Here is a 25,166-nt window from a genome sequence, read left to right on the forward strand (position 1 = left end):
AAGCATGTACCATCTACAGATCCTTGGCTTGAGACTTCTGGTTGCTCTTCAGCTTTGGAAAGGGTTATTTATTACCCTGGGCACTGACCCAGTCTCACCTCTTGATGGACTCAGTCCATGAATCTTCAGTGTCGGGCGGGACAATTTCTGGCACTCACAAGTCCCATGATATCTTCAGTAATTTGAGGGTGGGTGGGTGGGACGACATGAAACCATCTTAGCTTAGCTTCCTGTTTGTGAACGTCCATTTGGTGTATTGTATGTTTTAACAAATGATTTACACTGTTGCTGTAAAAGTGAATTTGGAAATAAAAGTTATTACTGATTAAATAAGGTCTCCATGCATGAATTCAAAGGACAAGAAAATGATATGAGACATATGATTTGGAAGTCTTTTCCCAGCCTCATTTGGAGAACTTAGCTCAGGGAAACAGCAGCCCTGGCCTGGTGGCTCAGTTGGCTAGAGCATTGTTCTGATAAGCCAAGGATGTGGTTCTGATTCCCCGATCAGGACAAGTATATGAACCAACCAATGAATGGGTGGAATAACAAACCCATGTTTCACTCTAAATTCAATCCCAATTCTTAGAAAATGGGGAATATTAAAACTGAGACATAATGTTTACCAGCTCTTTCTGGGGCCCCGAAGGTGAACGATTCTTAGGGTCTTTAGCTGTGGGGTCAATCCCCTTGGGTGGAGCTCATGTGGCTGCCCTCAGAGTTTTTAAGATGTGAGAACTTTCTAACTTCTCAGGTATGAGATCTTTTCGTCCCTGGAAATTAGCCTAAAGGCCTGGGGCTGAAGCAGAACTCTAGGCAAACCAGCTGAAGGAGATAGCTTAGCTCCCTCCCGGGCCCACACAGCTGCCTCCCTCCTCCCTTAGAAGCAATCTTGGAGAATGGGTCTGCTAAGTCAACCCCCAGCAATCTCACAAACACAAAGGGAAACAGTAACAAAACAACCCATCATATTGTTCCTTAGTAATCAGTTCAAGGTCTTAACATTGAGCCTTTAGTGTTTTTCAGTATCAAAACAGGACTTGTCTCCTTAGCCACTGCAGACAGACAGAAATTGCTACCTGGGAACTCCTGCTTGTGTGTCCAGGACAGCAGCCTCACTGGCTGTTTCCACTTGACTGCTGTGAAAAGGAAAAAGAAAGAACCAGACCCACCCACTTATTCATCTTGTACAAAGAAAATCAAGCACTTGTCCTCCTTGTAAGACAGAGACTATAATCTCAGGTAGCAGGTGAGAAGCAGCTCAAGGTCCATAAAAAATGTATCTCATTGGCCCCAACCCCCAAAAAGGTCAACAATAAAAGTGAAATCTTCATTAAAGAGCAATTTGGAATAGATATAAAATGTCATACTGCTGGCTTCATTAGAGACAGGAACATTGAGAAGCAACAATTACTTACAACCAGTAAAAAACAGATGATCTGCCCTGGCTGGTGTGGCTCAGTGGATTGAGCATGGGCCTGTGAACCAAAGGGTCACCAGTTCAATTCCCAGTCAGGACACATGCTTGGGTTGCAGGCCAGGTTGCCAGTAGGCAGAGCACTCGAGAGGCAACCACACATGGATGTTTCTCTGCCTTTCTCCCTCCCTTCCCCTCTCTAAAAATAAATGTTAAAAATCTTTTACGCAGAACCCGTCCTCTTGGCACTCACCCTCCCCACTGTACCAACTCATGAAGACAACCACAGCCCCTCCCTGGTCACCATCAGATGACCCTGCCCTGGTGCCCACGGACAGTGGAGACGCCCCAAGTTCACAGCAAGTCCGAGGACACCAGAGAACTGTTCCCACAGGGCCAGCTCCTAAGCTGCCACCTCACCACCGTCCAACTGTCAAGAAAGGCCCAGCACACAACAGTCTGTAACTTTTTTTTATTTTTTTCATTTTTTCCTTCCTTTTTTTTAAAGCACTAGTCTGTGCTTTGTGAACATAATCAAGACATTAACAAAGATCAGCTTCTCTGAAGAAAAGCATTTCTATAGAACAAAGACAGCTACATGTTTCGCTGCCAATACACAGCTCAAAGCAGAAAAAGAAAATATTTACAAAATACAAGGTTTTTTTTCCCATTTTTGTTTTTTTGTTTTTTTTTTTTACAATGCTAAAAGGGTTATTCAGAATTTTCAACCTTATAAATAGAAGAAGCACTTTATGCATAGGGATATGGTGCATTATTGTTTTTTTTAAAGAAACAATGACAAACCCTTTAACTTGCAAACAGAATCAAAAAAATCACTAATGTTGAAAATTGTGAAAAAACCCCAACCATTAAGCAGTTTGCCTATTTTTATATGATTACAAAATGGCAAAAAAAAAATTAAAATAAAATAAAATAAAAATCTTATTGCCCCCTTTTTGGTAATATGATCATACATAAGACAGGCACAAGGTTAACAACCAAGGGGGTGACCACGGGGAGTGACGGGAACCACGGCTGGGACCAGACAATGTTCCACAGGAAAGGGAAGCTTGAGAGAGGAAGGGCCTAACCAACATGGACAGGGACCTGGATGGGAAGGAAACATGACTAAATAAATCAGGCAGGGAAAACAAAATTACATGAAAAAAATGCTGCTCTGTACCCAGACCCCTAGTTTGCAGAGGAGTGGGGACAGAGGTTAAGTAGTCTAGATCTACCTTCATGGACAAGGACAGGTTAAAAAGGCCCGAGTGGAAGGACTGGTGCGTGTGGGTATGTATACGGATGGCATAGGGGAGCAGACAAGAGGACACAAAGGGGCAAGATGGGGACCTGAGCAGCCGCAGCCAAGTTAACTGCAGTTAAGGAGTTAAAACAGAGATGACCAAATGCAGAGGAAACCCAACATTGGTCTCCAGGATCTGATGACAAGGGGAAGCCATTCTAGCTGGCAGCTATGGCCAAGATGCTCTGGGTGAGGGGTACACTCCAGCACAGGTGGAAGGAGAGGGGGAAGAAGCCCAGAGTGAGCTTTCCTCCCCACCCTAACTTAAGGTGGCAATACTGAGCTGCAGCTTTCCATTCCCTCTGCCCACTTGGCTGTTCCGCCCTGCCCACGGGTGCGAGGGAGAGGTGATCATCAAACATCGCTAAGTCCAGTGATTCAACAGTGCAGAGGATGTGCCAGGACCAGGCTGGCAGGCTCTTATCCTGAACTTCTGTTTGCCAACTGGAGGAAGTGCTCAGGTGTGACAACAAAACATGGAAACAAAAAACCAAAACAAAAATCAAAACAAGAAAAAATTACCAAAGTAGAATCTAAATCGTTAAATTCACTAAAAACTGTGAAAATTTCCGGCATATGATGTTTGAATATCAAACGCAGAGATTGTTGAAGCTTTAATGCCAATATAGTTAGTGAGTCTGTTTAGATTCTCGTATCCCACTCATCTGTGAGTGGGACGCTGAGCTGTGACTGTTGCTGCCAGATGCCGACTCTTGGGTGGGACAGCAGAAGGTGAACTGGGTGCCACCTCAGTCTCCCGGCCAGTCTTGCTGCCTGAGGTGCGCCGAGTGCAGCGGGCTGCCCGTTCCTGAGCATCCAGTTGGTCCTCACAGTCTGCCTGGGGACTGTACGCCAGGGGGAAGGTTCGCCGCTCCCACGGCTGGACGGACTGTGGGCAGACAAGTTACCTTAGTAAGGACCCAGTCCCGGACGGCCACCTGCCCCAAGACCCTGGCCTGAAGTGTGCGGACTGGAGTCCCTGACCAGCCTCTCTCTAGAGTTCCTGGGGTCTCGGAAGACCCCTCACTGAGTGGGCACCCTTTCACAATGGACAGGTCGATGGTACCTTCAGGAGGTCAATTAAAATGCAGCCCTTTGTCCCCTTCAAAACATGGAGGGAGAGTCATGATAGTAAGATTCATCTTCAGCAGGTGCTGTCCCCTCCCAATTCCACCCCCCACCCCATCAACCCCATGCAAAGGCAGCGCCCCTCACCTGTTCATCCAGCCCCAGCTCTGGTGTGGAACAACGGGTGTCTTCACTGGCTAGGTGACGTAGAGAGTCCCGCGCCACAGGGGTGAGGGGGGCCGAGTGCAGTTCCGGGCTGATGGGACTCCTAGGGGACTGACTGTGGGAGAACTCTGACAAAGAGTGGCTACTACTGACGTCAGGAGAGGCAGGCTGGGGGGTGGAGGGGTTGGCACTACCCAGCTGGGGGGTTGTCCGGCCATCTGATGACCTGTAAGACCTGTATAGGAATAAATGCAAATCTTGAGTGCCCAAGTAATAGGGGAATGTCTAGGGTGTTTATTTGGAGGAGGTGGGGGTGTTGGAGAGGAGGCATGGGAAAAAAGGCACCCCGACCAGAGAAGTCAAGATAGACGGACACCACCAGTTCTTCCCTAGGAATGACAGATGCCCTCATTCCCTCCACTTCAGTGTAAGGAGGTAGCTACACGATAGGACCTCTAAGAACTGTGTACGCCTATCTTCCCTAGAGAAAGCCAGGGCTGAACAATGCCAGGGCTAATCCCTGCTCAATGCCTAGAATTTACAGGGAGAGGGAAATTAGTCCAGACTTTGAAAATTATAGTCAAAGAAAAAAAAGCAAAATCAAGAGTCCAAATCCTTCTATTTGAGAATCCTGAGGGCTTCTGCCCGTTAACCACAACTGGAGACAGGGTGGGGCAGTTCTTTCAAGCAGGATCACAAAACCATACTAAACTCTCCAAGGGAAGGACAGCTGGTGGTGAGGCCACCAAATGTCACAGACAGCCTACTTACTCTTCTAAGAGATCACTACCTACTTGGCAAGGACCCAGCATTTGACTGCTTATACCCTCACTGGGTCCAACAAACACCAAGGAACTTGTGTATTCTCAGCCACTGCCAGTGGACAAATATGAAAAACAACTGAGAGGCAGTGGTAATTCCACCCACACGGTTAGGGCCCAAACTCCTTGTCCCATCACCTGCTGCCCCGTCGTTGGGGTGGTACACTCGTGGTCCACAGCCACCGAGCCCTCTCCATCTCCTCACATTTGGCATGCAGGGCGGCGAAGGCTGCATCAGATAGGTCCTCAACCTGCAATTAAGCAGCTTCGTTGATTCCCTCTTTCCTCCAGGAAGCTGAGCTTTAAGTACAAGTAGATCAATTCCAGAGCCAGCCCCATCCCATACTAGGCTCCTTCTGGTCAAAACAGAAATATGAGCTTGCATCTGACACCCACAGGTCTTGAGGCACCTGGAGGTGTGCACCCACATATGTCTAAGAGACACAGAAAGAATGACCACACTGTTACCTCCTCATTCTCCTCATCAGGATTCCCCTTCAGAGACCGAACATCGACCTCCCGCCAGCTGCAAAACCAAGAGGGGACAATCGTGAGATGGCAGGTTACCTGGGGAGGATAAATGTATCCATGCGAGAATGATAGTCCTGCAACTATGAGTGACACTCCTTTCTGTTGGACAGGCTCTCCCCTCTCAAAGCTTGGCCTCCTTAGGCTCTTTTAGAGGATTCACACTCAAAACACCCACAAGGACCAACCAGGATGCAGGCCTGGAGACTAAGAAACTCAAGCAAAGGAACCTGCTTAAAGGGGACCACCACTGTTCAGCACCAGCTCATTGCTACCATAGGGGAATGCACATACAAAAATCCCCCGATCTTCTGATTTGTCAACAAAAGCTAGAAGAAAAGATTCACAAATGAAATCCTGCTTTGATGCGACAACATATTCAATATTTTAAAACACACTGTTTATGTGTTGAACAAAACATGTCTATCACCAATTTATGGCCTATGGTCTGGTTAGACTTATATAAGGAAATGAGAGTGAACTAATAAGAAAAAATTTCACTTTTATTACATACAACTACCTCTTAAAGAGAAGACAAAATCCAAGGCTAGGACCCAAAGCTCAGTGATGAGGGACAAAGGAAAAAGGACAATAACAGGAACAATGGGGAGAGAAGCCTATTATTTAGGGCCTCTACCTGGGAGTAAGGATTTCCTTGTATTGCAGTTTCTCCACACGGGTTGTTGCAGCAACAGACATTGGGATGACAATGTTGTTAATATCAAATGAGCTCTCTCCCCTTCTCCTCCTTACTGGCTGCTGTAGTAAGACAAAGGCAAATTTAAAAGGCATGATTCTACAAACATCAAAGTATACACTGCAGACTTATGCCCCAGCATCTGGGAGCACCTTGGGTGGGAGTTGGGCAGCAGCTGCTTGCATCTAGGAGATGGGCTCCTATAACAAAGTCCTCCGGAGAACTACTAGGTGGTCCTGAGAAGTAGCTCCCGTGCACAAGCCTCACTGTCCACCCTCTTCCTTTATGGGCTCACATGAAAAGAGACTCCTAAGAATTTTACAGGGGTAGGCATTCTGGGCCCTCAAGTCAGTTGTTGCAGTTCCTCATACTTCTTTATACACACCACCTTACCTTTACTACTCCCTCCCTCCTTTAAATCCCTTTAGTTTCCCCCTTTTATTCCTGTCTGTGACTAAGACCCATAGTAGCTCCTAAAAACAATACTTAAACCTAGTGGTGACTCTTCAGGTTATAAAGATGATTTCTCTCATCCTGAAAGACAGCCCCAAGAATAGGTCCAGCTAAACAGATCATCTAACCTTGGATGTCATGAAGACGCCTCCTTCCTGTAGATCTGAACTCTTCAGTTAAATCTGTACCCATCATCTACCTACTTGGCCCCTATGTGATTTCCTCTCTTCATGGCTACTGGTCTTGGGGAAAGAGCTGAAAGCTTCTAACTGTATTAATGGAGACGAGTGGAGCCAAACAGGAGAAGAGGACCAGGTTCTACAGCTCACACTCCTGGAGAAAGGAGATTCACTTTCATTCAAAGATGAGAAGATCCAACTCTGGGAAAGAAGACTAATGATCCAATTATCAGAGGAGGAGGTGGGCATCTACAGCAGTTGGGAGACCCAAGAAGGAATAAAGCAGGGAGCCACAGGGCTTGGTTCCTAAGATGGAGGACGAAGTCCACCAGCTGTTTGTGCCCAGAGAGGAAACATCCTACCCTGACAGGGACTGGCAACTGAGCTGTGAGAGGCCAGAAAGAAACAGTGGATGACAAACATGCTGCCATGGCAACAACATAGTTGAAAACACCTAAGAGGCTGCACTCAAACCCAAACCACCTGTGGTCAGCCCAGAAGGGGTTAGTGAAGGAAGATGAAGAAGAGGTTGTTCCCTACAACTAACCAGTCTACTCCGTTCCTGGAGGGTGACATATACTTGACTCAGCCCATCATTTCAGAACATTCTCAGAGAACATGGAGAGGCAGGGCTTCCTGGGCCAGGGGTTTCGTTGTTTTACAGCTAGGACTTCAGGTTATCGCAATGTCTTTCTCACCTCGACTTCCTTCTCTATCAAATAAGGAATAGATCAGTGATGTTCAACCTTGTTCATCTCATGGCACACACAGACTAATTACTAAAATTCTGTGGCACACCAAAAAAATACATTTTTGCTGATCTGGCCAAAAAAATAGGTATAATCTTGGTTCATCCACACCAGATGACTACTGTTGTATTGATTGTTGTCTTTTTGTAAAGTTTGACACTCTAAAGGAAAAAGAGGTCAGTGTCCCTGACTAAACAGTTAAGTATTACATGCTTTAAAAATCCTTGTGGCATGCCAGGTGAAAATTGCTGCAATAGATTGTCACTGACCTCACAAATTTGGGGTAACTGGTTAACCAAAACTGTTGAACAGACTTTTGCAAATCTTGCATGGCTGAGTTTTGCAGCTAAGGCTTAGTGACCTCATACGCAAAGGCCTCTGCCACTATCAAATCTCTGTTGAAACTGTTATGTCCTATTATAAGAAGTATCCCTTAAGCAAGCCTCAAGAGATAGCTTTCCCTGTATCTTAATCAAAGATGAATGTGAAACCAATGGCTGAAACAGGTGTGGACTTTCCGTGAATCTTCTTGGGCTTGCTTTTAGTACCGTGGAGGTAAAGAGGCGTTGGTAGGTTGTGGGGACTGTTCAATGGGCTCGAGCGTCCACCCTTCATTCCACTGCACACTCATCTAGTCTGACATAACTACTCTCTCCTGTTTAGAACTGGAGGCAGAGAGCAGTCGATGGGAATGGAAAGTGGTTCCCAAGCATGGATGCACATCAGAAGAAAGATGAGAAGAGGTTTAAATTTTTTTTCTCAGATCCTCCTTCTGACTATCAGATCAGAATCTTCAGGGATTTGTAAAAGCCAGTGAAGTGATTCTGACGCGCCCCCTCGCCTACTGCCTCTCTGTGTCCTCCAGCTTCTCTACCTTAATTTAAGTATCTGGCCTTTCACTCTATTATTAAATAAATCCAGATTCTTAAAAAAAATTATACTCAATAAATAACAAGTAAACATTTCAAATAATCCAGGCCTAAGTCAATATTCTCCAGGCACAGGAGGACTGGCAGGTAAGAAAATACTGAGGTCTCACCAGGTCCTCAATCTCAGAGTTGAAATCCTTTGCTCCTTTGGTTATCTGAGACCTTTTGCTAATGGGTAACTGAGTTTAAGATAGATACTACAGATCTATTTAGGCAAAATTTGTGGATGTAGGAGGCAAAGAAGAGGGAGGAACAAGGAGGTTGTTTGGAAAAGATAGTATGATTTTTAAGAGCAGAGAGAGAACAATGTGAATTCCTACCTATTCATAGGAACACACTGAGTACATTTTGTGGGCACAAATATGTCAGCTCTGAGGGGCTTCAAAGCACCTGTGCAAGGTGCCTCTGCAATGAGGTGCCCCTTTGGCCAGCACTGAGTAGTGCAATGTGAGAGAGCTGGCTCTGCAGCCAGATGGCTTGGTCTGAATCACAATTATAACCTGCAAAAGTCACCTTTGCTTTATGCAATTTCCTTAACCTTGGAAAGCCTTAGTTTCCCTGTTTATAAAATGGGAATTCACATCAATTACATCTCAAAAGGTATTTTTGGACTGAGAGATCATATGTACAGCACTCAGCATTGACAAACATTACAGTGGCAGTATTTTTTATTATTACCATTATTATTACTATTATTATTATATAAAGTACCTTTCAGTGGCATAAAGCAGCTACAGGTACATATGTTCAAGGAGGCATGTCTTATGGAATTAAAATATTAGAACAAAATTTACAGGAATGTGAGTCTGGAATGGCTTTGAGAATGGCTTTCTGCATCTGTAATTCTGCTCTGTGCACCTGAAAGGCATGGGCTCTGCTTTCTCCCTTTGGTTCCAGGCACCCTAACGCCCAGTGCTTACGCTCTGTACTATAGCTCCTCCACTCAATGGTACAGTAAAAACAGGGAAATCAAATGTCTCCAATGCCCACACAGGCATCACTCCCGTATACCTTCTCTCTGCCTACTTCTTAGACTAACAGGGTTAGAGCCATGACATTGTTGAGTGCTGTGTGAAACAATCCCACAGATCTTGAATAGTCCTAGACTACTTTAAGGGTCTGTCCCTGCATCAAGCTTTCTATAGATGGACCAGCACAGATCCATTCATTTCTATGATCAAAAACAACAAAGTGAAATACCACCACTTTGACTGAAAAAGACACACAACATCATAGTAAGTTGAGTCCCCACAGCTGCCCTGGGCTTCACAGACTGCTTTCTACACTGTCCCCCAGAAACACTCAAATGAGCCGAAGCTGCAGAGGGGCTGTCCGGCCAACTCCACGCAGGTACTTACAGATGTGCTGGCTGTAACCTGTGGGCTGGAGCTGGAGGGTACAGAGGTGTCTGATGAGGTGGAGAGCTGTCGCATCAAAGGACTGTGTGGTGAATGGTGGGAGGCTGCCAAGAAGCTTGAACTGTTCAAGTCTGTGTGATGCTTCAATACTGCAAAAGTCAACAGAAAATGGGACTATGTGGCTACCTCAACCAGCTCTACTTTTAGCACAAGCTAGGAATGCGAGTAATACACAGTAAAGGCAAAAATGCTTTCTAAGCCTAGAGGATAAAAAGGTGAAGCAGGGGGCTGGGCAGAGGGTGCTGCAGCAGTAAGAAGTGGCCTGCATTTAGGAGCAGTGGAGTCTCTCTATTCTGCCTTCCTAGAGTGAAGGACAAAGCTGGGGGCAATTAAAGAGAAGTACAGGCTGCCCCAGAAAGCCCTGAGCAGGTGCAAATGCAGGTAGAGGTGCCAGGCCTGGCCCTACCTTCACTTCTCTCAGATGAATGGTCTCGCAATCTCATTTTGCTGTGGTTTGGGTCATGCACAGGTGGCGGTGGGTTGGGCAAGCGCTCTGCTTTTGGCGCTGTCACTCGCTCCACCATAGGCACGGCCCCCACATCGTCTAAGTGTTGCCTGTGGGTCCTGTCAGGCCGGGTTTGGTGATGGGACAGCTCTGAAGAGGGGAACAGAAAAAGAGCTGTGAAGTACCTTCTCTCAATCTTTTCTTATTTAAGTTGAGCTCGAGTTCTCACTAGGCCAATGACGGACACCTAGGGCAGCAGGCCAGTCCCCTGGGACTGAAGCTTCTAGCAAACAGCACAATGACCAGGGAGCCCACGGTGTCCTCCACCAAAGAAAAGAGACACCAGGCTACAGAAGACAGCCTACCCAGAGATGAAGCCAATGCCATGCTACTGCTGGCTGTGCACTGAGCACTATGGGTCTTGCCCCAAGATGCACAGTGTCTGGAACAGCTTTCTTTCCAAGTCTATCTGAGAGAATCAAGATAAGTAGAAGTAGACGGTAAGCTGACTTTGTTATCGATTTCCGACCCAACATACTGCCACAGCAAACCAGGAACCTGCACACATAAAAGGGACAGGAAAGTAACAGGAGGGCTCCCTGGTCCTCTGACACTTACTGGCTGTTGTTAGGAAGGAGTTGACCAACTTGTGCCTGTCTTTACGAGTTGGATCTGGCAGACTGCCTGGCATGGGTGTTCTGTGCTTAAGTGAAAATTTTTTGGGAGGTTTGATTTTGTCAAAAGGTTTATTCTGCCACTGAGATTTCAGCATGCTCTGGAAGTGCAGGCTGGTGGGAACATCTGCAAGAAACACAAAACATTGAAGGTTAGTCCACAAACATCTGGCCTCTGGGCTCCCGTCTCATGAAGTGAGGTGATTTCACCATCTGGCTCCCCAGTGGGTAAGAACGATCATCCTTCTTTCATTTACCCAGTAGCAAGGTGACCTGGCAGGCAAGCACAATCATGTGGGGTATCTGTTTATCTGAATATTACTGGCCATTCTACCCACAAGTTACTTTGCATCTTATTTTTCAAGTTCAAAAACAAAACACAACACATCTAAAATACCTTTTGTTAGATTGATAGTTTTGTTTGACTGACAGCACTGCTAAATTTAACTTTACTGGTTTGAAAGATTGATAAAACATTCTGTTTCTATTCTTCTAGAGACCAAAACATTTAAACTTACTTCCATCTCTAGATTTAATCAGTATATAGTCATTCAATAATTATTCAGTCTACTTTATCTATCAGGCATTGTACTGTGTACTACATCTTTTCCCCAAAGTTAAGAACTATCCCATTCTTCCCCCACTTTCCTCCATGGCTCCAACCCCTTTGAGATTAGTAGGGGTGTCCAACATGCAGCCTGCAGGCCACATGTGGCCCAACAGAGAATCGTAAATTTACTGAAAACCCTTTTTTTACTCATCAATTTTTGTGTATTTCATGTGTGGCATAGAGACACCAAAAGGGTGGACACCCTGATAGGCTTTTTAGCTGATTTGTTAATATTCAACATCAAGAGGTAATCTTAAAAAACTAAACCCCTGACCTGAGGACATGCTTATTGATTAGAGAAAGAGAGAGAGACAGAGACAGAGAGAGGGAGAGAGAGAGGTGGGGAGAGAAACACTGATCAGCTGCCTTCCAAACCCTCCCCGATCAGGGAACAAACCCACAACCTAGGCATGTGCCCTCAATGGGAATCAAATCAGCAACCTTTTGGTTTACAGGATGATGGTCCAACTAACTGAGCCACTCTGGTCAGGACACAAATTAATCTTTTTAGACTTGATTATCTCAGACCTTTAAAGGTTTACTCCATTGTATTCTAACATCCAGTGTTGCAAATAAGACAAAATAGATTCTTATTCACTTGTACTTGGTCTGTTTTCTTTTGAAGCTTTTGAAAACACAAGCAAACAAATAAAAGCTTGCTATTATTAAACTGACTCAATTAGATCAGTTTGGGAAGAATTGCCATCTGTCCTGCCATCAATACTGAGTCTGCCATTCCATGAACATGGTGCATTTATCCATACTTTAAGGTTTTCTGTAATTTTCTCTCAGCAGTGTCTGTCAGTTTTCAATGCACAGATCATATTCAGATGGTTTACTTTATTCTTAAGTATTTCATATTTTTGATAGCACTATTAAAAACTTAAACTTATATTCATTGGTAGTATACAAAAATACAGTAAACTTTTATATACTGACCTTATTATACCTTGTGATCTTGAGGAACTCATTACTAACAGTTATTTTTTAATGTTGCTGTTGTGGATTCCTTAGGATTTTCTACATACAGAATTAGACTGTTCTTTCAATCTGTATGCCTTTCATTTCTATTTCTTACTGTATTATTCTGGCTATATTCCTCTATTGGCAATCTGAAAATTAGATTTTCCTTTTTGTAATCTGAATCTTCTGAAATTTCACCATGATAGACATAGGTGTGGGTTTTTTCAGGGTTCTGAAAAACTTCCAAGGTTCTTTTTTAATCTGAAGCCCAGCACATTCCTCTTTAGCTCCCAGTTCCTACCATTAACCACCTGGGACACAGTCAAAAGTTCTAGCCCCCACATCTATACCACCACTGCAGCACAGAATGAAACATCACTGCCTGATGGAAAGTGGCACTGGTGGAGCAGGAGTGCAGGAGGGGAAATCCAACCTGGCTATCCCAAAAGTGAGCCCAAATTCATCACCCAGATAAATGCCCAGGTCCCATTCTTACTGCTGTGTCCTTCTCCTTTGTTGGCAAAGAACTTTCCTGTAACAGCTCCTCCCTCACAGGAGCTTACTTCTAACATGTACTTTGGGCTACTTTTTTTTTTCCTAATTTTATTTCTCCAGTTACCTTGTTTTCCATCTTTCAAAAATCATTCTGAACTCTAGTCATTGATGGCATGCCTTCTTTTTTTCAGTACTACAAATACACTCTACTTATTGTATTTTCTATATATGTGAGAGATTTTGGCTCCCAGGGACGGTTAAAGGATGTGCTCAACCTGAACTAGGAGAGGAGACACGGGGAGTGGTGAGAAAAAAAGCAATAAATGTTCATTTACTGAGCCTACTACTATGTGGCCAGCATTGTGTGTGTGTGTCATCCTGTGTGTATCATTCAATCTTTGTAACAATTCAATGATGTAAGCATCACTATGCTCCTTTTAAAAGACAGAAAACAGGTTCAGAGAGGTGAATTAACTGTCCAAGGTTACAAAATTTAGCAACAACCAACATTCAAATTCAGGCTGCATAATCCTAAAGCCCACATTCTTCACTCTCCACACATCACAAGGTTATTCTTTGGGTCAGAAAATGGAGAGGTTTAATTCTCAGGTGAAATCTGATGCCTCTCAAATTATTCCCAAGAAAGTAGAGAATACAGAGTATTTTTCAAGAGAGTTCTACAGTTTAAAATAATTTAACCACTCTTTCCTGTAGTATAGACCATGGATTTCATGACATTTCAAAGACCAAATTTGAACACTAGATGTTTCAGGACTACAATGAACATATCCCTTAGTTAATAGAATGGTTCCACTCTTAGGTATGACACTTCCCTAAAAGGGAAGCAGCGTCAGGACATTACTTTTTAGTTCTGAATATAGATCACCAGTCCTTAAAGGCAGTGAAACAAATAGGGAAACTAGTAATATCTTGGCCTCCCAGCCTTTTAACCCCTCCCCTCAGAATTCCCTCAATAAAATGGTCTGATTCCTCCCCGTTTCCCCAAAGTCAACCTTAAAAGAAGGATTCCCTATTCATCAACGGTTGAGAAGGGAGTTTAGAGATAGTAATGGTAAAATTCTTTGCTCTACTTCAAGGGGGTTGGTTGGGGAAAGGATGTGAAGGAAATAAAGCATTGTCTAGAGGCATTCTGAAAGCTGGGTTGGGCTAGAATGCATATAAAAGGTTTAAGAAAGGGGAGAACACTTCCTCAACATCACAGGATACCCCTTTGTCAACAGAAGAGTCACTCCCACTTGGCAAAGGCTATGGAATAGGAATACAAAAACACAGTGATTTCATTTTTCCCAGTTATTACCCTCCCAAAAGTGAAAATTAAGCCAGGGAAGGAAGGAGACAGTGGAAACAGCAATATACTGGAAGGAAGTAGAGCTGGATTCGGGTCCCAGTTCCATTACTGAGCAGGACGAGAAACAAGAACAAGTCACTTGAGTGGGCTTTAGTGTCTTCATCTGTAGACGAGGCAGCAGGACTAGATCAGGGCTGGTAACACCCCAGCACACGTGCTCTAGCTCCACCCTCTTCTGTCTACTGGAGCACAGGCCAAGCAACCATGTCTTGTTGGACTGCAGGACCCCAGACTCTTCTAAAAAAATTAATGAAATCCAGACAGCCACCATCAAACAATCAAGTAAGCAAACAGAGGACACCCTTGGAGGTGAGGTATTAAGGAGAATCAAGAACTCTTCCTACAAACCCACTGAATAAGAGGTTAGGGATAATAACAAACTATTTAAGGGACTTAGGCAGCTACACTTTGCTAGAAGTTTGCTGTGTTTTAATTGCTTTCATAAGAGTGAAGAGGAACTCAGTTAAATCCCCTTGTGAGTGAACAAAGATGATCTTTTAGGAATTGCTAATGTAAGGCCACGTTCCACCTGAGGAAGAAATAACACCTAAGATCTACGTAAGCTGAAACTCTGAACTAGAATGGATATAGTGAACCTGAAAGTAACTGAAGAAAGGCATATAAAATTGAAAAGATGATAGGAACCCATTCAGCTAGAGGATTTCATACATTCCATACATTCACAGGTAATGGCATTAAATTGCTATTATTAGAGAATAGAAATGGCAGACCCTCGATCATGTCAGTAACAGGAAAACGGAAGTAATTACAAATATTACCTTAAGTTACTACTTCTGCAAACAAAGTGAAAAGACCTTGACATTAGGCTCACCAGGGTCTGTCATTCCACAAGTCATCTGACTGTCTTACACTTTCCACCATTTTCTCAAACACACTTTCTTGGGGTGTTTGTAATGCTCACTTCCTCCTCCTGCTGGCAAGCTGTGGTCTTGGCAAACTCTCTCTCAAAACAGCAGAGGTCTTCATAGCCAGCAGGTGGTGCTCTTATTAAGCACAAACCTAACAAATATTCCTTTCCCCAAGGTTATGTACCCTCTACATTTCAAACTAAAGATTAACCTTAGTTGTAAGTAAGTTGATAAAGAAACAAGCCCCTTCTGGAGTACTTAAAAGGTTATCACAACCTAAAGCCTCCACCTTCCTGCCTGGCTTACAGTTCCTCAAATTCTATCTTCTGTAGTCATGCTTAATATGAAACTGAATGAGAAGTTATCACGATGGGAGACAGAACTCTAGGATTAGAAGCTGCAGTTGGTTCCTATCTCACAAACTACACGAATGGTTCTACTTGAAAATGAAGAGGTTGCAAAAAGGTGGGACAGAGGTCAGGTCTGATGCACATGTTTGATCCACACAGTATTATGCTGGCTGCTAGTCCTCACTGTTACTAATTGTTCTGCACAACGATACCGCAGGAATCACAGTAATACTTTAGGAGGCACTATTCACACAGAATGGTGCCCTCTAGGGTGGTGGCCCTGAGAATCCTCCAGTTTAAAAGAGATTACATTCTGAATGTGGTGGTTGTTTGGACAAAGCAAAATTACCCAAAATAAAAATAATATTAGATATAATAACTAGTTCCCCAGGTCAGCTCACAAAAGTCTAATTTATCCAAAGGCAAATATGTGCATATACCCAGCTTGGTGTAGTAAAATATACATGGTCTCCTTTACACTCTCATAAGGAAATTTAATGAACAACTCTTATCCAAACCCTAGTGGCATGGTTAGGAGCTATTTGTGTATGTAAGACAGAGAGGCAAAGGGACAAACAGTATTTAGAAGCACACAGGAAAATGTTATTTTTCCTTCCTTCCCCCTCATTGCTACCTATAGTTGCTTGGAATGGGATGGAGTGGGGAAGTGTAAGGGCAGTGGTCAGATGTATAGGTATGAAAGACAAGAGTGTTAACAGGGAATAGGAACTTCTTGGTAGAAATGCTGAATGGTGCAATGAAGGATGTCAGGCAGGTGGTTTGTATACATTTGATTGGAGGATAGAGGAGAGAATTCAAAACTGTACACACAGTAATAATACTGTTGACAAAGAAATGGTCACCATGTTTATCAGCTAATATTCAATGAGTATGGAAGAGGCCTATTTAGAATCAAAACATTACCATAGGCTTCAGGCTTCTTTATTCAAATACAAGCCTACACAATTCAAAACGGTAAACCTGAGAGAGTATCTAACGAAAGAAATGTTCCTAAGTTTCCTTGTGGCTTCGTCTGCAGCTACGGTTTGGAACTGTGTAGAAACCCAATTTCTTTTAACAAGCTGGCCGAGAAGGAACAGAGAACAAAGACAAAGGACAGGCATCAGATGACTTAAATTTGAATTCTCAGCCATCTAAACTCATTAGCCATTTAGTCTGAGATAAAGCCATTATCTCTCTGAGCCTGTTTCTTGATCTGGAAAACTGAAGCAACACCTTACAAGATTACTGAGAATAGCAAATAAACTGTGAAAAAAGTGCTTCTTAAACCATGAAATTCTATACAAGTAATAGGCGTAGAGCTAAAGTCAAATGGCAAGAGAAGGAGGAAGCCATGACTCTGGAATCTGAAACACAGAGGAAAAATGTTTTAGCGTCTTCCATAATGTTATAGAGGTAATTCATTGCTGTACCATTCCTGACCTAAACCCCTGCCTAACTTGCTATCCATATGCTCCAAGTATTTCTACTCTTTCCAGAAAGAAGTCAATGGCAGCAAAAATATTATATATGCTATGCCCTGTCTTTAGTGGAAGGGAGTTTTGATAACAAGTCATGGAATTGTTTCAGAATTTAAAGAACAGATAAAGAGGAGATTGTCTAGAATAGGTATCAGTAATGACTGTTTTTATAAATAAAGTTTTGGTGTGGAACACAGCCACACCATTTGTTTACATATATTGTCTATGGCTTCTTTTGTGTTACAATGGCAGAGTTGTGTAGTTGAACCATAAACTAAACATAGCACAATTCACAAAATCCGAAATACTGAGCATTTGTCTCTTTAGGGGAAAAAAAGTTTTACATACCATTCATGCTAACCACACCCCCCCAAACCAAGTAAATTTCACATCCCACGTAATTCTCATTCTTCAGATATCCTTTTAAGTACTCCTATTTCAGTCATCCTCCTTGCAAACACTTGTATAGACTATCTATAAAGTGTTATAAAGGACAAAAATAGGAAGAAAAACATGGAACCTTATCCCCAGGAACCTTAAAATTTAACTAATGAAAAATAAAACAGTCATAACATAATAGATAAAATGCCACAACCATTTGAGAAGAAATGCTAATTACATCCCATAGGCTGGGGCCAGATCATGAAATTATCTGAAAAATCAATAAAATCAATACAGATGAAAGAACTGGCTTCCTGCAGCCTCTATCTAGAGCAGTGGTTTCAACATTTTTGCTCACGTACCTCCCCCATATGAAATACAATTTTTTAAAAAAATCATAAATTCAGATAGTTTAAAAGTTGTATTTTCTAAAATACTACATATGCTTTAAAATATTTTTATCAACACTTTGAAGTGTAAATGTATTTTATTTTTTAAAAAGACTATTTATTTTTAGACAGAGGGGAAGGGAGGGAGAAAGAGAGGGAGAGAAACATCAATGCGTGGTTGCCTCTTATGTGCCCCACAAAGGGGAACCTGGCCTGCAACCCAGGCATGTGCCCTGACTGGGAATTGAACCAGCAACCCTTTGCGCTTCACAGTCCCATGCTCAGTTCTCTGAGCTATACCAGCCAGCGCTGTAAATGTATTTTAGCTTAATTAGCTGAAGGAAAAAATTTTCTTTTAAATCTACTTAGTCAATCAGACTTTTAGTCAAAGTCTAACTTCAGTTGTTCTCTTACTATTTATTCTAGGATGACAGACAGGTAAAGCACAGAATCTACACAAAATTAGGTACTTCCATCATCATTAATTTTTAATTCAAACTTTTTAAAAATTTAACTTCCATGGGATTCTCCTTCAGGCACTATGTATTCTTGGAAATGGTCCCTTTGTTTGGTGTCCCTACTGCCTACAGTTTTTATACTCTGTAGCAAGATCCACCCTAAGACTCAATATAGAAAAACCAAACAAAACAGAAAACAGACTCAATATAGGTAAGAGGAATGACTTTCTTTCATGAAACAGGCGAAGAACAATTATTAAAAAAAAAAAAAGAGGTAGAAAATTGGCAGACACAAAGGCTTATCAGGTAGATTGTTACCTTAGAAAAATAGTACATGCTTACATTGAAGATCTATGCTTATGCAAGCCCTGGAAAGCTGTCATGTAACCATCCCCAGTCATACATACATACACCCCCCAAATGAAAACATTCTCTCAGAACAGTGCTGCCCACACTATTTTACAACATGGGGCACGCAGACAAAACATTTTAAAGATATACTGGAGTATAATGAAGGAGCCAACTGACCCTAAACTCCATCTAGCCACTTAAAGGGTTGGGGGAAAATCTCTTGGCAAGTTACAATTTTTAGTGGCACACTGTGGTCTGATGGATCTTTTTATCCTATTTGCAAAATTATAAGAGAAGACTTCTGTTGGCAGAATGTGATTCCATCATTATACCTGAGTCGCACCAGGATCTTGGCTGATTATCTTTCACTTTCCAGTCTGTAAGTCTTATTTATTAGACTATATTCTGAGGTCATTCTTACCATCTGGAAATGCCAGAACTGGGTGAACACAAGCGTCCAATTGGGACAGTCGTTCCAACAGAGGGGCTTCATAGTGGATTTCTGGAGGCATGGTATTGGCACTTCCGGAGCCACACAGTGCACAGAAGGGATTCACGTCACAGCCAGAACGCACTGGACTGTTCCGGTGAACCTGCGAAGAGCCAAAGAAAACGGACAATTCAGTGACTGATAAAAACCCAGCTCCCCACTCATTATACCAAAGATGCAAAAGGTCCTTTCTAGATACCTCTGTGACACTGTTAACAAAATATGATTAGTTTGTTAAGACCTCCATTTCTCCAACAAATGAACCTTCAAAGTAACAGTAAACTTGCTTCTTCTTTAATAATATGAAATCCAGTTACTTGATGCTCTAAGTACTACCTGTGTTTCAAACTTATAATACTGTAGAGCCACTAAAACTGTGTTTTCTAAGAACACTTTACAAAACCTACATGTTTTCAACCATCTGCTAAGGTGAATAGTTGGCTCCTGATTCCCAGGTGGGATGTGATTTGCTCTCTCCTGTAACTTCATCTACCTAAGAACTTTAAAAAGCAACTACATCTCAATCTTCTCTTAAAAAAAAAAAAAAAAAAAAAGACTTTCAGGTGTCTCAAATAAGGTGGCAAGTTTTCCTGGCCTACATGGAACTCATTAGCTACTCTTTAGAACAAGTCTAGCATTTGCCGAACCATGTTGCATTAAAAAATCATTTGGGCAGCATGCAGTCCTAGGAGGAAAAACTTGCCCATGGAAAGGCACTATGAGAAAGGATGCTAGGAGCAAGGGCAGCATCAAAACTTGCTAGCAAAGACTGTAACAGCAGCAAGAGCTGCATTTAGTTTTAGCAGAGACATCTCCTGAAAGCTGTTTGACTTTATGGTCATGTACAGGAGAAAGATAAGTATGAAAAAACAATGTGGTCTTTATATTAACATTCTTCAACTGCCTACTTCTTGCAACCACATTAAGATGGGTGGCATGCAAAGAAGGTTCTGTCTGTGAAGGTCAGTCATATGACTGGCCAATTCATATGATCTCCTCAAATTTACTTGTTAATAAAAGTCCTCCAAGGTGAATTTCATGAATTGTAGGAAAGGTAATCATTTCATAAACTTTTAAAAAGTCGCACAAATGCTAGCTGAACTAGTTAGTATATGGCAAAATTTCTCAAAAGCAGCTCTGACATTTTGGGCCGAATAATTCTTTATTGTGAGGGTGGTCCCTGTACTCTGTAGGTAAGCAGCAGCATCTCTGGTCTCTGTTCATGGTGCAAAAAAGTACCCTCCTTCCTCCCTCTTTGTGAAAATAAAAAATTACTACAGACACTGCCAAATGTTTCCTGGAAAGGTAAAATTGTTGAAAACCACAGGGCTCAAGTTATGGCCAGGCCTCCTAGAAAAATTCAAAGAACAGGCTCCCATTACATACTAATAGTAAGAACTAAGAAAGGTCAAGATTACTGGAGTCAAGGCAACAGGACTCAAGAGCAAGCCTGAAGAGGCTTCCACTAATCAAAACATTTAAAATAATAATAATAATAATAATAATAATAAAAATCAACGGCCTGAATAACCCAGGTATGTCTATATTGATGACTTCATAAACTATACATACTCCCCTCTCCACCAAAGACTTCAATGATTGCCCTTGGAAGATGGTAGGAAACCGAGTTATTTTTTTAAAAAATAGTATACAAAAAGAAAACACTAACTGTGCTTTTTTCCTGTACAAACTATAGCTTAGGGAAAACAGTTGAAAAGGGTAACTTTCTCTTTATAGGTAAAGCCTAGCTAATAAATGAAATAGAAACAATACAAGTAGAATACCTCCGGTCATTCAATTCCTTATGAAATAATAGGTCCAGGCAATGACCACCAATAGCTGATGGCACAAAAGGAGAGACAAGATGTCTTCTGATGCAAGTTCCCAAGACACCTTTTGTTTTCTTGACAAGCTCAAAACTAATTTGTTCAATTCTCTATTTCCAACTACCAATTTCCAGGAAATGCAGCAGAGGAACATCACTGACTTCTAACACAGTAGAAACATGCTATATTTTGCCATGTGTAATGAATACCTTTTTGCCTAAATTTATGAGCGAAAAATAAAGATGTGCATTATACAGGAGTAATACTAATTCCAAATCTATAAAAATGTTTTTAATTCTATTATTTATGCTCATACGTTAAAAGTATAAACTTTAGAACACAATAACTACATCTGTATGCAAAAGAACGCCCTGAAATATTATAATCAGTTTTGTTTCTAAGTGTAAATTTTAAAAAACAATTAAAAAATCAAAACAAAAATTTTTTCCCCTGAAAGTCTGGGCCAAAATCATGGGTGCGCAGTATACACAAAAGCACATTATACATGGCAAAATACAGTATTAATGAATGGATAGGGCACATGAATATGTAATAAAATATGGTAAAATGTTAATGGTAGCCTCTGGGATAAATATACAGCTGACAGCTATTCATTGGAAAATCATTCAACTTTACCATATTTGAGTAATTTCACAATAAAATTTTGGAAAAAACCCAATGATACCACAGAACTACTTCCAGCCATGAAGCAATAACAGTGATCCAATTTATCTTTCAGCCATAAACTAGGAAAGTAGACAACATGCAGCTATGACGGAGAAACACGAGGTGGCCTCTGTGACAGACCCAGCTTTCTGCACGGAGGCACACCGCCTAAAGACTGCACAGCAGACAGAGCGATGGATCTAAACAGTCACAGTGGTTTCACTGAGTTGAGGAAAGAAACTCCACGAGATGAAGTTCAGAGGCTTAGGTGACTTGAAATGGTGAAGCAGAGTTCTCTAAAAGAGGAAGCCGTATAGAAATCTTCATGACATCCTCTTAAATGTTTGCTCAATTCGAAGCCCACATACAAGGTGAAACTCCATCAGGTCAGGCAAGGAACTGTCAACTGAATGATTCTGAGAGTTTACATAAGTGGGAGGCTTTTGATTGTGACCAGAAAAGTGGCATGGGGCATTCAAGAAGGACCCTAAAAGATCTCTCGATGAGTGCAGTTAACTATTAAATAAGCTACTCTTCACCATCCCTAATAAAGGAAAAACTGAACCTCAAGTAACTTACTTGCCAAGGAAACAAAGCCCCTTTAGATGAAGATATCACAATCCATATCCTTCAACCACATAAAATTTAATGTCCAGCATCCAATAAAAACATCACTAGATATGTCAAAAGGGAAGAAAGCTACACTACAGGGATAAAATCAGAAAAAACAAACAAACAAACAAAAAAACACAACCTCACAGATACAAAGGGATAAATAATGAAGTCTTCACAGCAAATAAATTATAAAGAAAAGGGGTAGGTTACAGCAAACCAACAACTCTGAGAATAACTAGAAAGGCCAGATTCATAAAGAACAAAGCAAAAAAATTTAAGCTACTAAGAGAAATGCTAAAATAATAACAATATTGAGGAACAAAGATTTAGAGAGCAAAGAACCATGGAAGTGTGGAGAAACACATCTTCTGGAGGACAATGGGTTACGCTCTAAGAAGGGACCAGAGAGGAAAAATGCCTCACCAAAACTGTAACCCAGCTGCAACTCAGCTCCATCCCAATTTGCACACTAAAGTTTTCAGCCCCCATTCTATAAGCCTAGGAAGGAAAGAATGTGAAATCTGCTCTTGAGAGAGAACAGTGAAACAGCCAAAATGTCTTAAAAATGTTGTTATCTTATGCTGACTGAAAACAAAAAATCAAAAACAGAGTACCAAGTAATCCAGATTTTGGAGTCAGCTAACATTTATAACAAAATAAATATAAATGATTAATATGCTCAGGGAAATACAGAAAAGAAAAATGAAAAAATCAAGAAAAATCAGGTATATATAAATGAATCAAGTGGAAACTTAACAGAAAAATTTCACATGAGACATAGCAGAAGAGAGAATAAGAGAACTGGTAGGTTAATAGCAACTAGATTTTTTTTAAAAATAGAGAGGAAAAAAACACAGAAAAATACAGAATAGAATGTAAAGGGCATTCAGGGCACTGTGACAAAGCCCAATGTACTGATTGGCATTCCAGGTGGAGAAGACAGAATGGGGAAAAAAGACCAATCCACAGACTTACTAAACTGCGAAACCCAAGCAAAAAGCAAATGCAAATACTATCATATCTAAGCACTTCATAATACTGTTTAAATTGCAAGGGAAAAAAATAGATAAAGAGGAAACCTATAATACTAGACTTAACAGACTCACTGGAATGTATATGGACATTAATTATCTGGATCTTGGGTCAAACAAACTTTAACAATAATTTTTAAAAAATCCTGGTGAACAGAGTAGTCTCTGATAGCAGTAAAAAATCACCATTACAATTAAAAGCATCATTGGTGGCAATAATCACCCACAACACTGGAGATGGTACTACCTGATTCAATCTTAATACAGCCTAAACTTGTAATATATACAGGACCAATAATAACAGTAGAGTCTTCTACTTTGGTAAATATTTCTTTTTTTTAGAGTTTTGAGTTTTGTTTTTCTTTTTAACTTTTTCCTTAAATTTTATTTATCTTTAGAGGGGAAGGAGAGAGGAAGAGAAATATCAATGTATGGTTGCCTCTAGTGCATCCCCTGCTGGGAACTGGCCAGCAGGGAACTGGCCTGCAACCCAGGCATGTGCCCTGACTGGGAATCGAACTGAGATCCTCTGGATCACAGACTTGCGCTCAATCCCCTGAGCTACACCAGCAAATAAATTATAAAGAAATACTTACTTTTGTAAGTATTTCTTAGACACTAGATCCCCAAGGAACTAGCTGATGGTGCAACCAAAGGGACTAAGATGACAATGGAATAGGGGAAGATTCTGAAATTTGTGCCAAAATGCTCATGGCTCACGTGGTATGTAACAGTGAAAAATAAACTGCGGAATGGTTAAAGAAACTGTGGCATTATTTCTTATGTGGCATCTAAAATGCCAATACTAGTAATATTAAAAACTGTATATATGCAACTCAAAAATCTGTAGTACATGCACACAGCAATAAAGCAAATTCAAGTGCATGAAACACTGGTAGAAAATGTGCAATCATTTGATCTTTTATTAGTTTATTTTCTATAAACTTTAAGACTATATATGAAAATAAAGTGGGATCAATAACTAAGTCAATGTTATAAAACATTTCTGTGTATTTCCTTTAAGATATTTAAAAACATCTGCATCTAGTCACAATTTAAGAATGAGATTTTAAGAAATAAAAAATGTTGGTGGGTAAAGTTTTCATATTTTTAACTTTTAGTATTGCCAAGTGTATAAACATCACCTAAACAGAGATTACAGAGCATAAAGCAGATATTCTGAAATGTTTCTCTTGGAATTCTAGTAGTTCATGACCATGTTTAATCGGCATTACTTTACAAAGGTTCCCTTGTCAAATAAGTTAGGAAAACAAAGAGTTTCCTCTTTTTAACAAAAGACTTCTAAGTCTTTATCATCTTTTATGAATCTTTGAGCAGCAGATATGGCATGAAGTGCTTTCCCAACTGATTCACCCATCACATTACAGTGGTGGCAGGTATCTTGGTATCTTCATGCTCGTCACTACAGTTTACCCTTTGAACAACTCGAGTTTGAGCTGCATGGATCCACTTATATGCATTTTTTTCAATATATACAGTATATATATTTCTCTTCCTTATGATTTTCTTTTCTTAGTTTATTATAAGAATATATAATACAAACAACATACAAAATATATATTAATCAACTGTTTATGTTATTGGAAAGGCTTCTGGTGAACAGTATGCTATTAAAGGGTTTAAGTTTTGGGGGAGTTGAAGTTATCTGTAGATTTCAACTGCATAGGAAGTCGGTATCCCTAACCCTATCTACATTGTTAAAGGGTGATCTATACTTTGAAATCATGACAGTTATTATACTTGCTGCTGAATCTCGTTATTTAATGTATTACTAAAAAAACAGATGTCACTATACCACAAATTTATATTCTAATTATCACTTCAACTATTGAGTTTCCCAATAGTCCATATTTTGTTTTAAAAATTTATTCGGAAAAGTCCACACACTTTATCACAATGCCAAAAGGTTTGTAGCTGGAATCAGAGTAAGCAATTCTGAGGTGCAAAAAACA

The 25,166-nt window shown here is 41.2% G+C and overlaps 1 protein-coding gene across 4 annotated transcripts in view; it reads right to left on the reverse strand.

Annotated features, from left to right (window-relative positions):
- Positions 1-1,874: 1,874 nt before the first annotated feature.
- Positions 1,875-25,166, reverse strand: part of KANSL1 (KAT8 regulatory NSL complex subunit 1) — a 160,916-nt gene continuing 137,624 nt past the window's right edge. For 3 of the 4 annotated variants that reach the window (XM_037163683.2, XM_037163681.2, XM_037163680.2), the window contains 9 exons: positions 18,987-19,158; positions 10,794-10,976; positions 10,137-10,325; positions 9,671-9,819; positions 5,943-6,064; positions 5,246-5,303; positions 4,916-5,028; positions 3,939-4,191; positions 1,875-3,612 (listed from right to left, as the gene is read on the reverse strand). In XM_037163683.2, the coding sequence (XP_037019578.2) occupies positions 3,385-3,612; positions 3,939-4,191; positions 4,916-5,028; positions 5,246-5,303; positions 5,943-6,064; positions 9,671-9,819; positions 10,137-10,325; positions 10,794-10,976; positions 18,987-19,158 (1,467 nt within the window). In that variant the 3' untranslated portion in view covers positions 1,875-3,384. The remainder of the gene's footprint in view (positions 3,613-3,938; positions 4,192-4,915; positions 5,029-5,245; positions 5,304-5,942; positions 6,065-9,670; positions 9,820-10,136; positions 10,326-10,793; positions 10,977-18,986; positions 19,159-25,166) is intronic. The other variant, XM_037163684.2, reaches the window with a different exon arrangement.

This window comes from Artibeus jamaicensis, unplaced genomic scaffold (genome assembly GCF_021234435.1).
Source record: "Artibeus jamaicensis isolate MK-2021 breed Jamaican fruit bat unplaced genomic scaffold, CSHL_Jam_final contig_1998, whole genome shotgun sequence".
Classification (NCBI taxonomy): domain Eukaryota; kingdom Metazoa; phylum Chordata; class Mammalia; order Chiroptera; family Phyllostomidae; genus Artibeus; species Artibeus jamaicensis.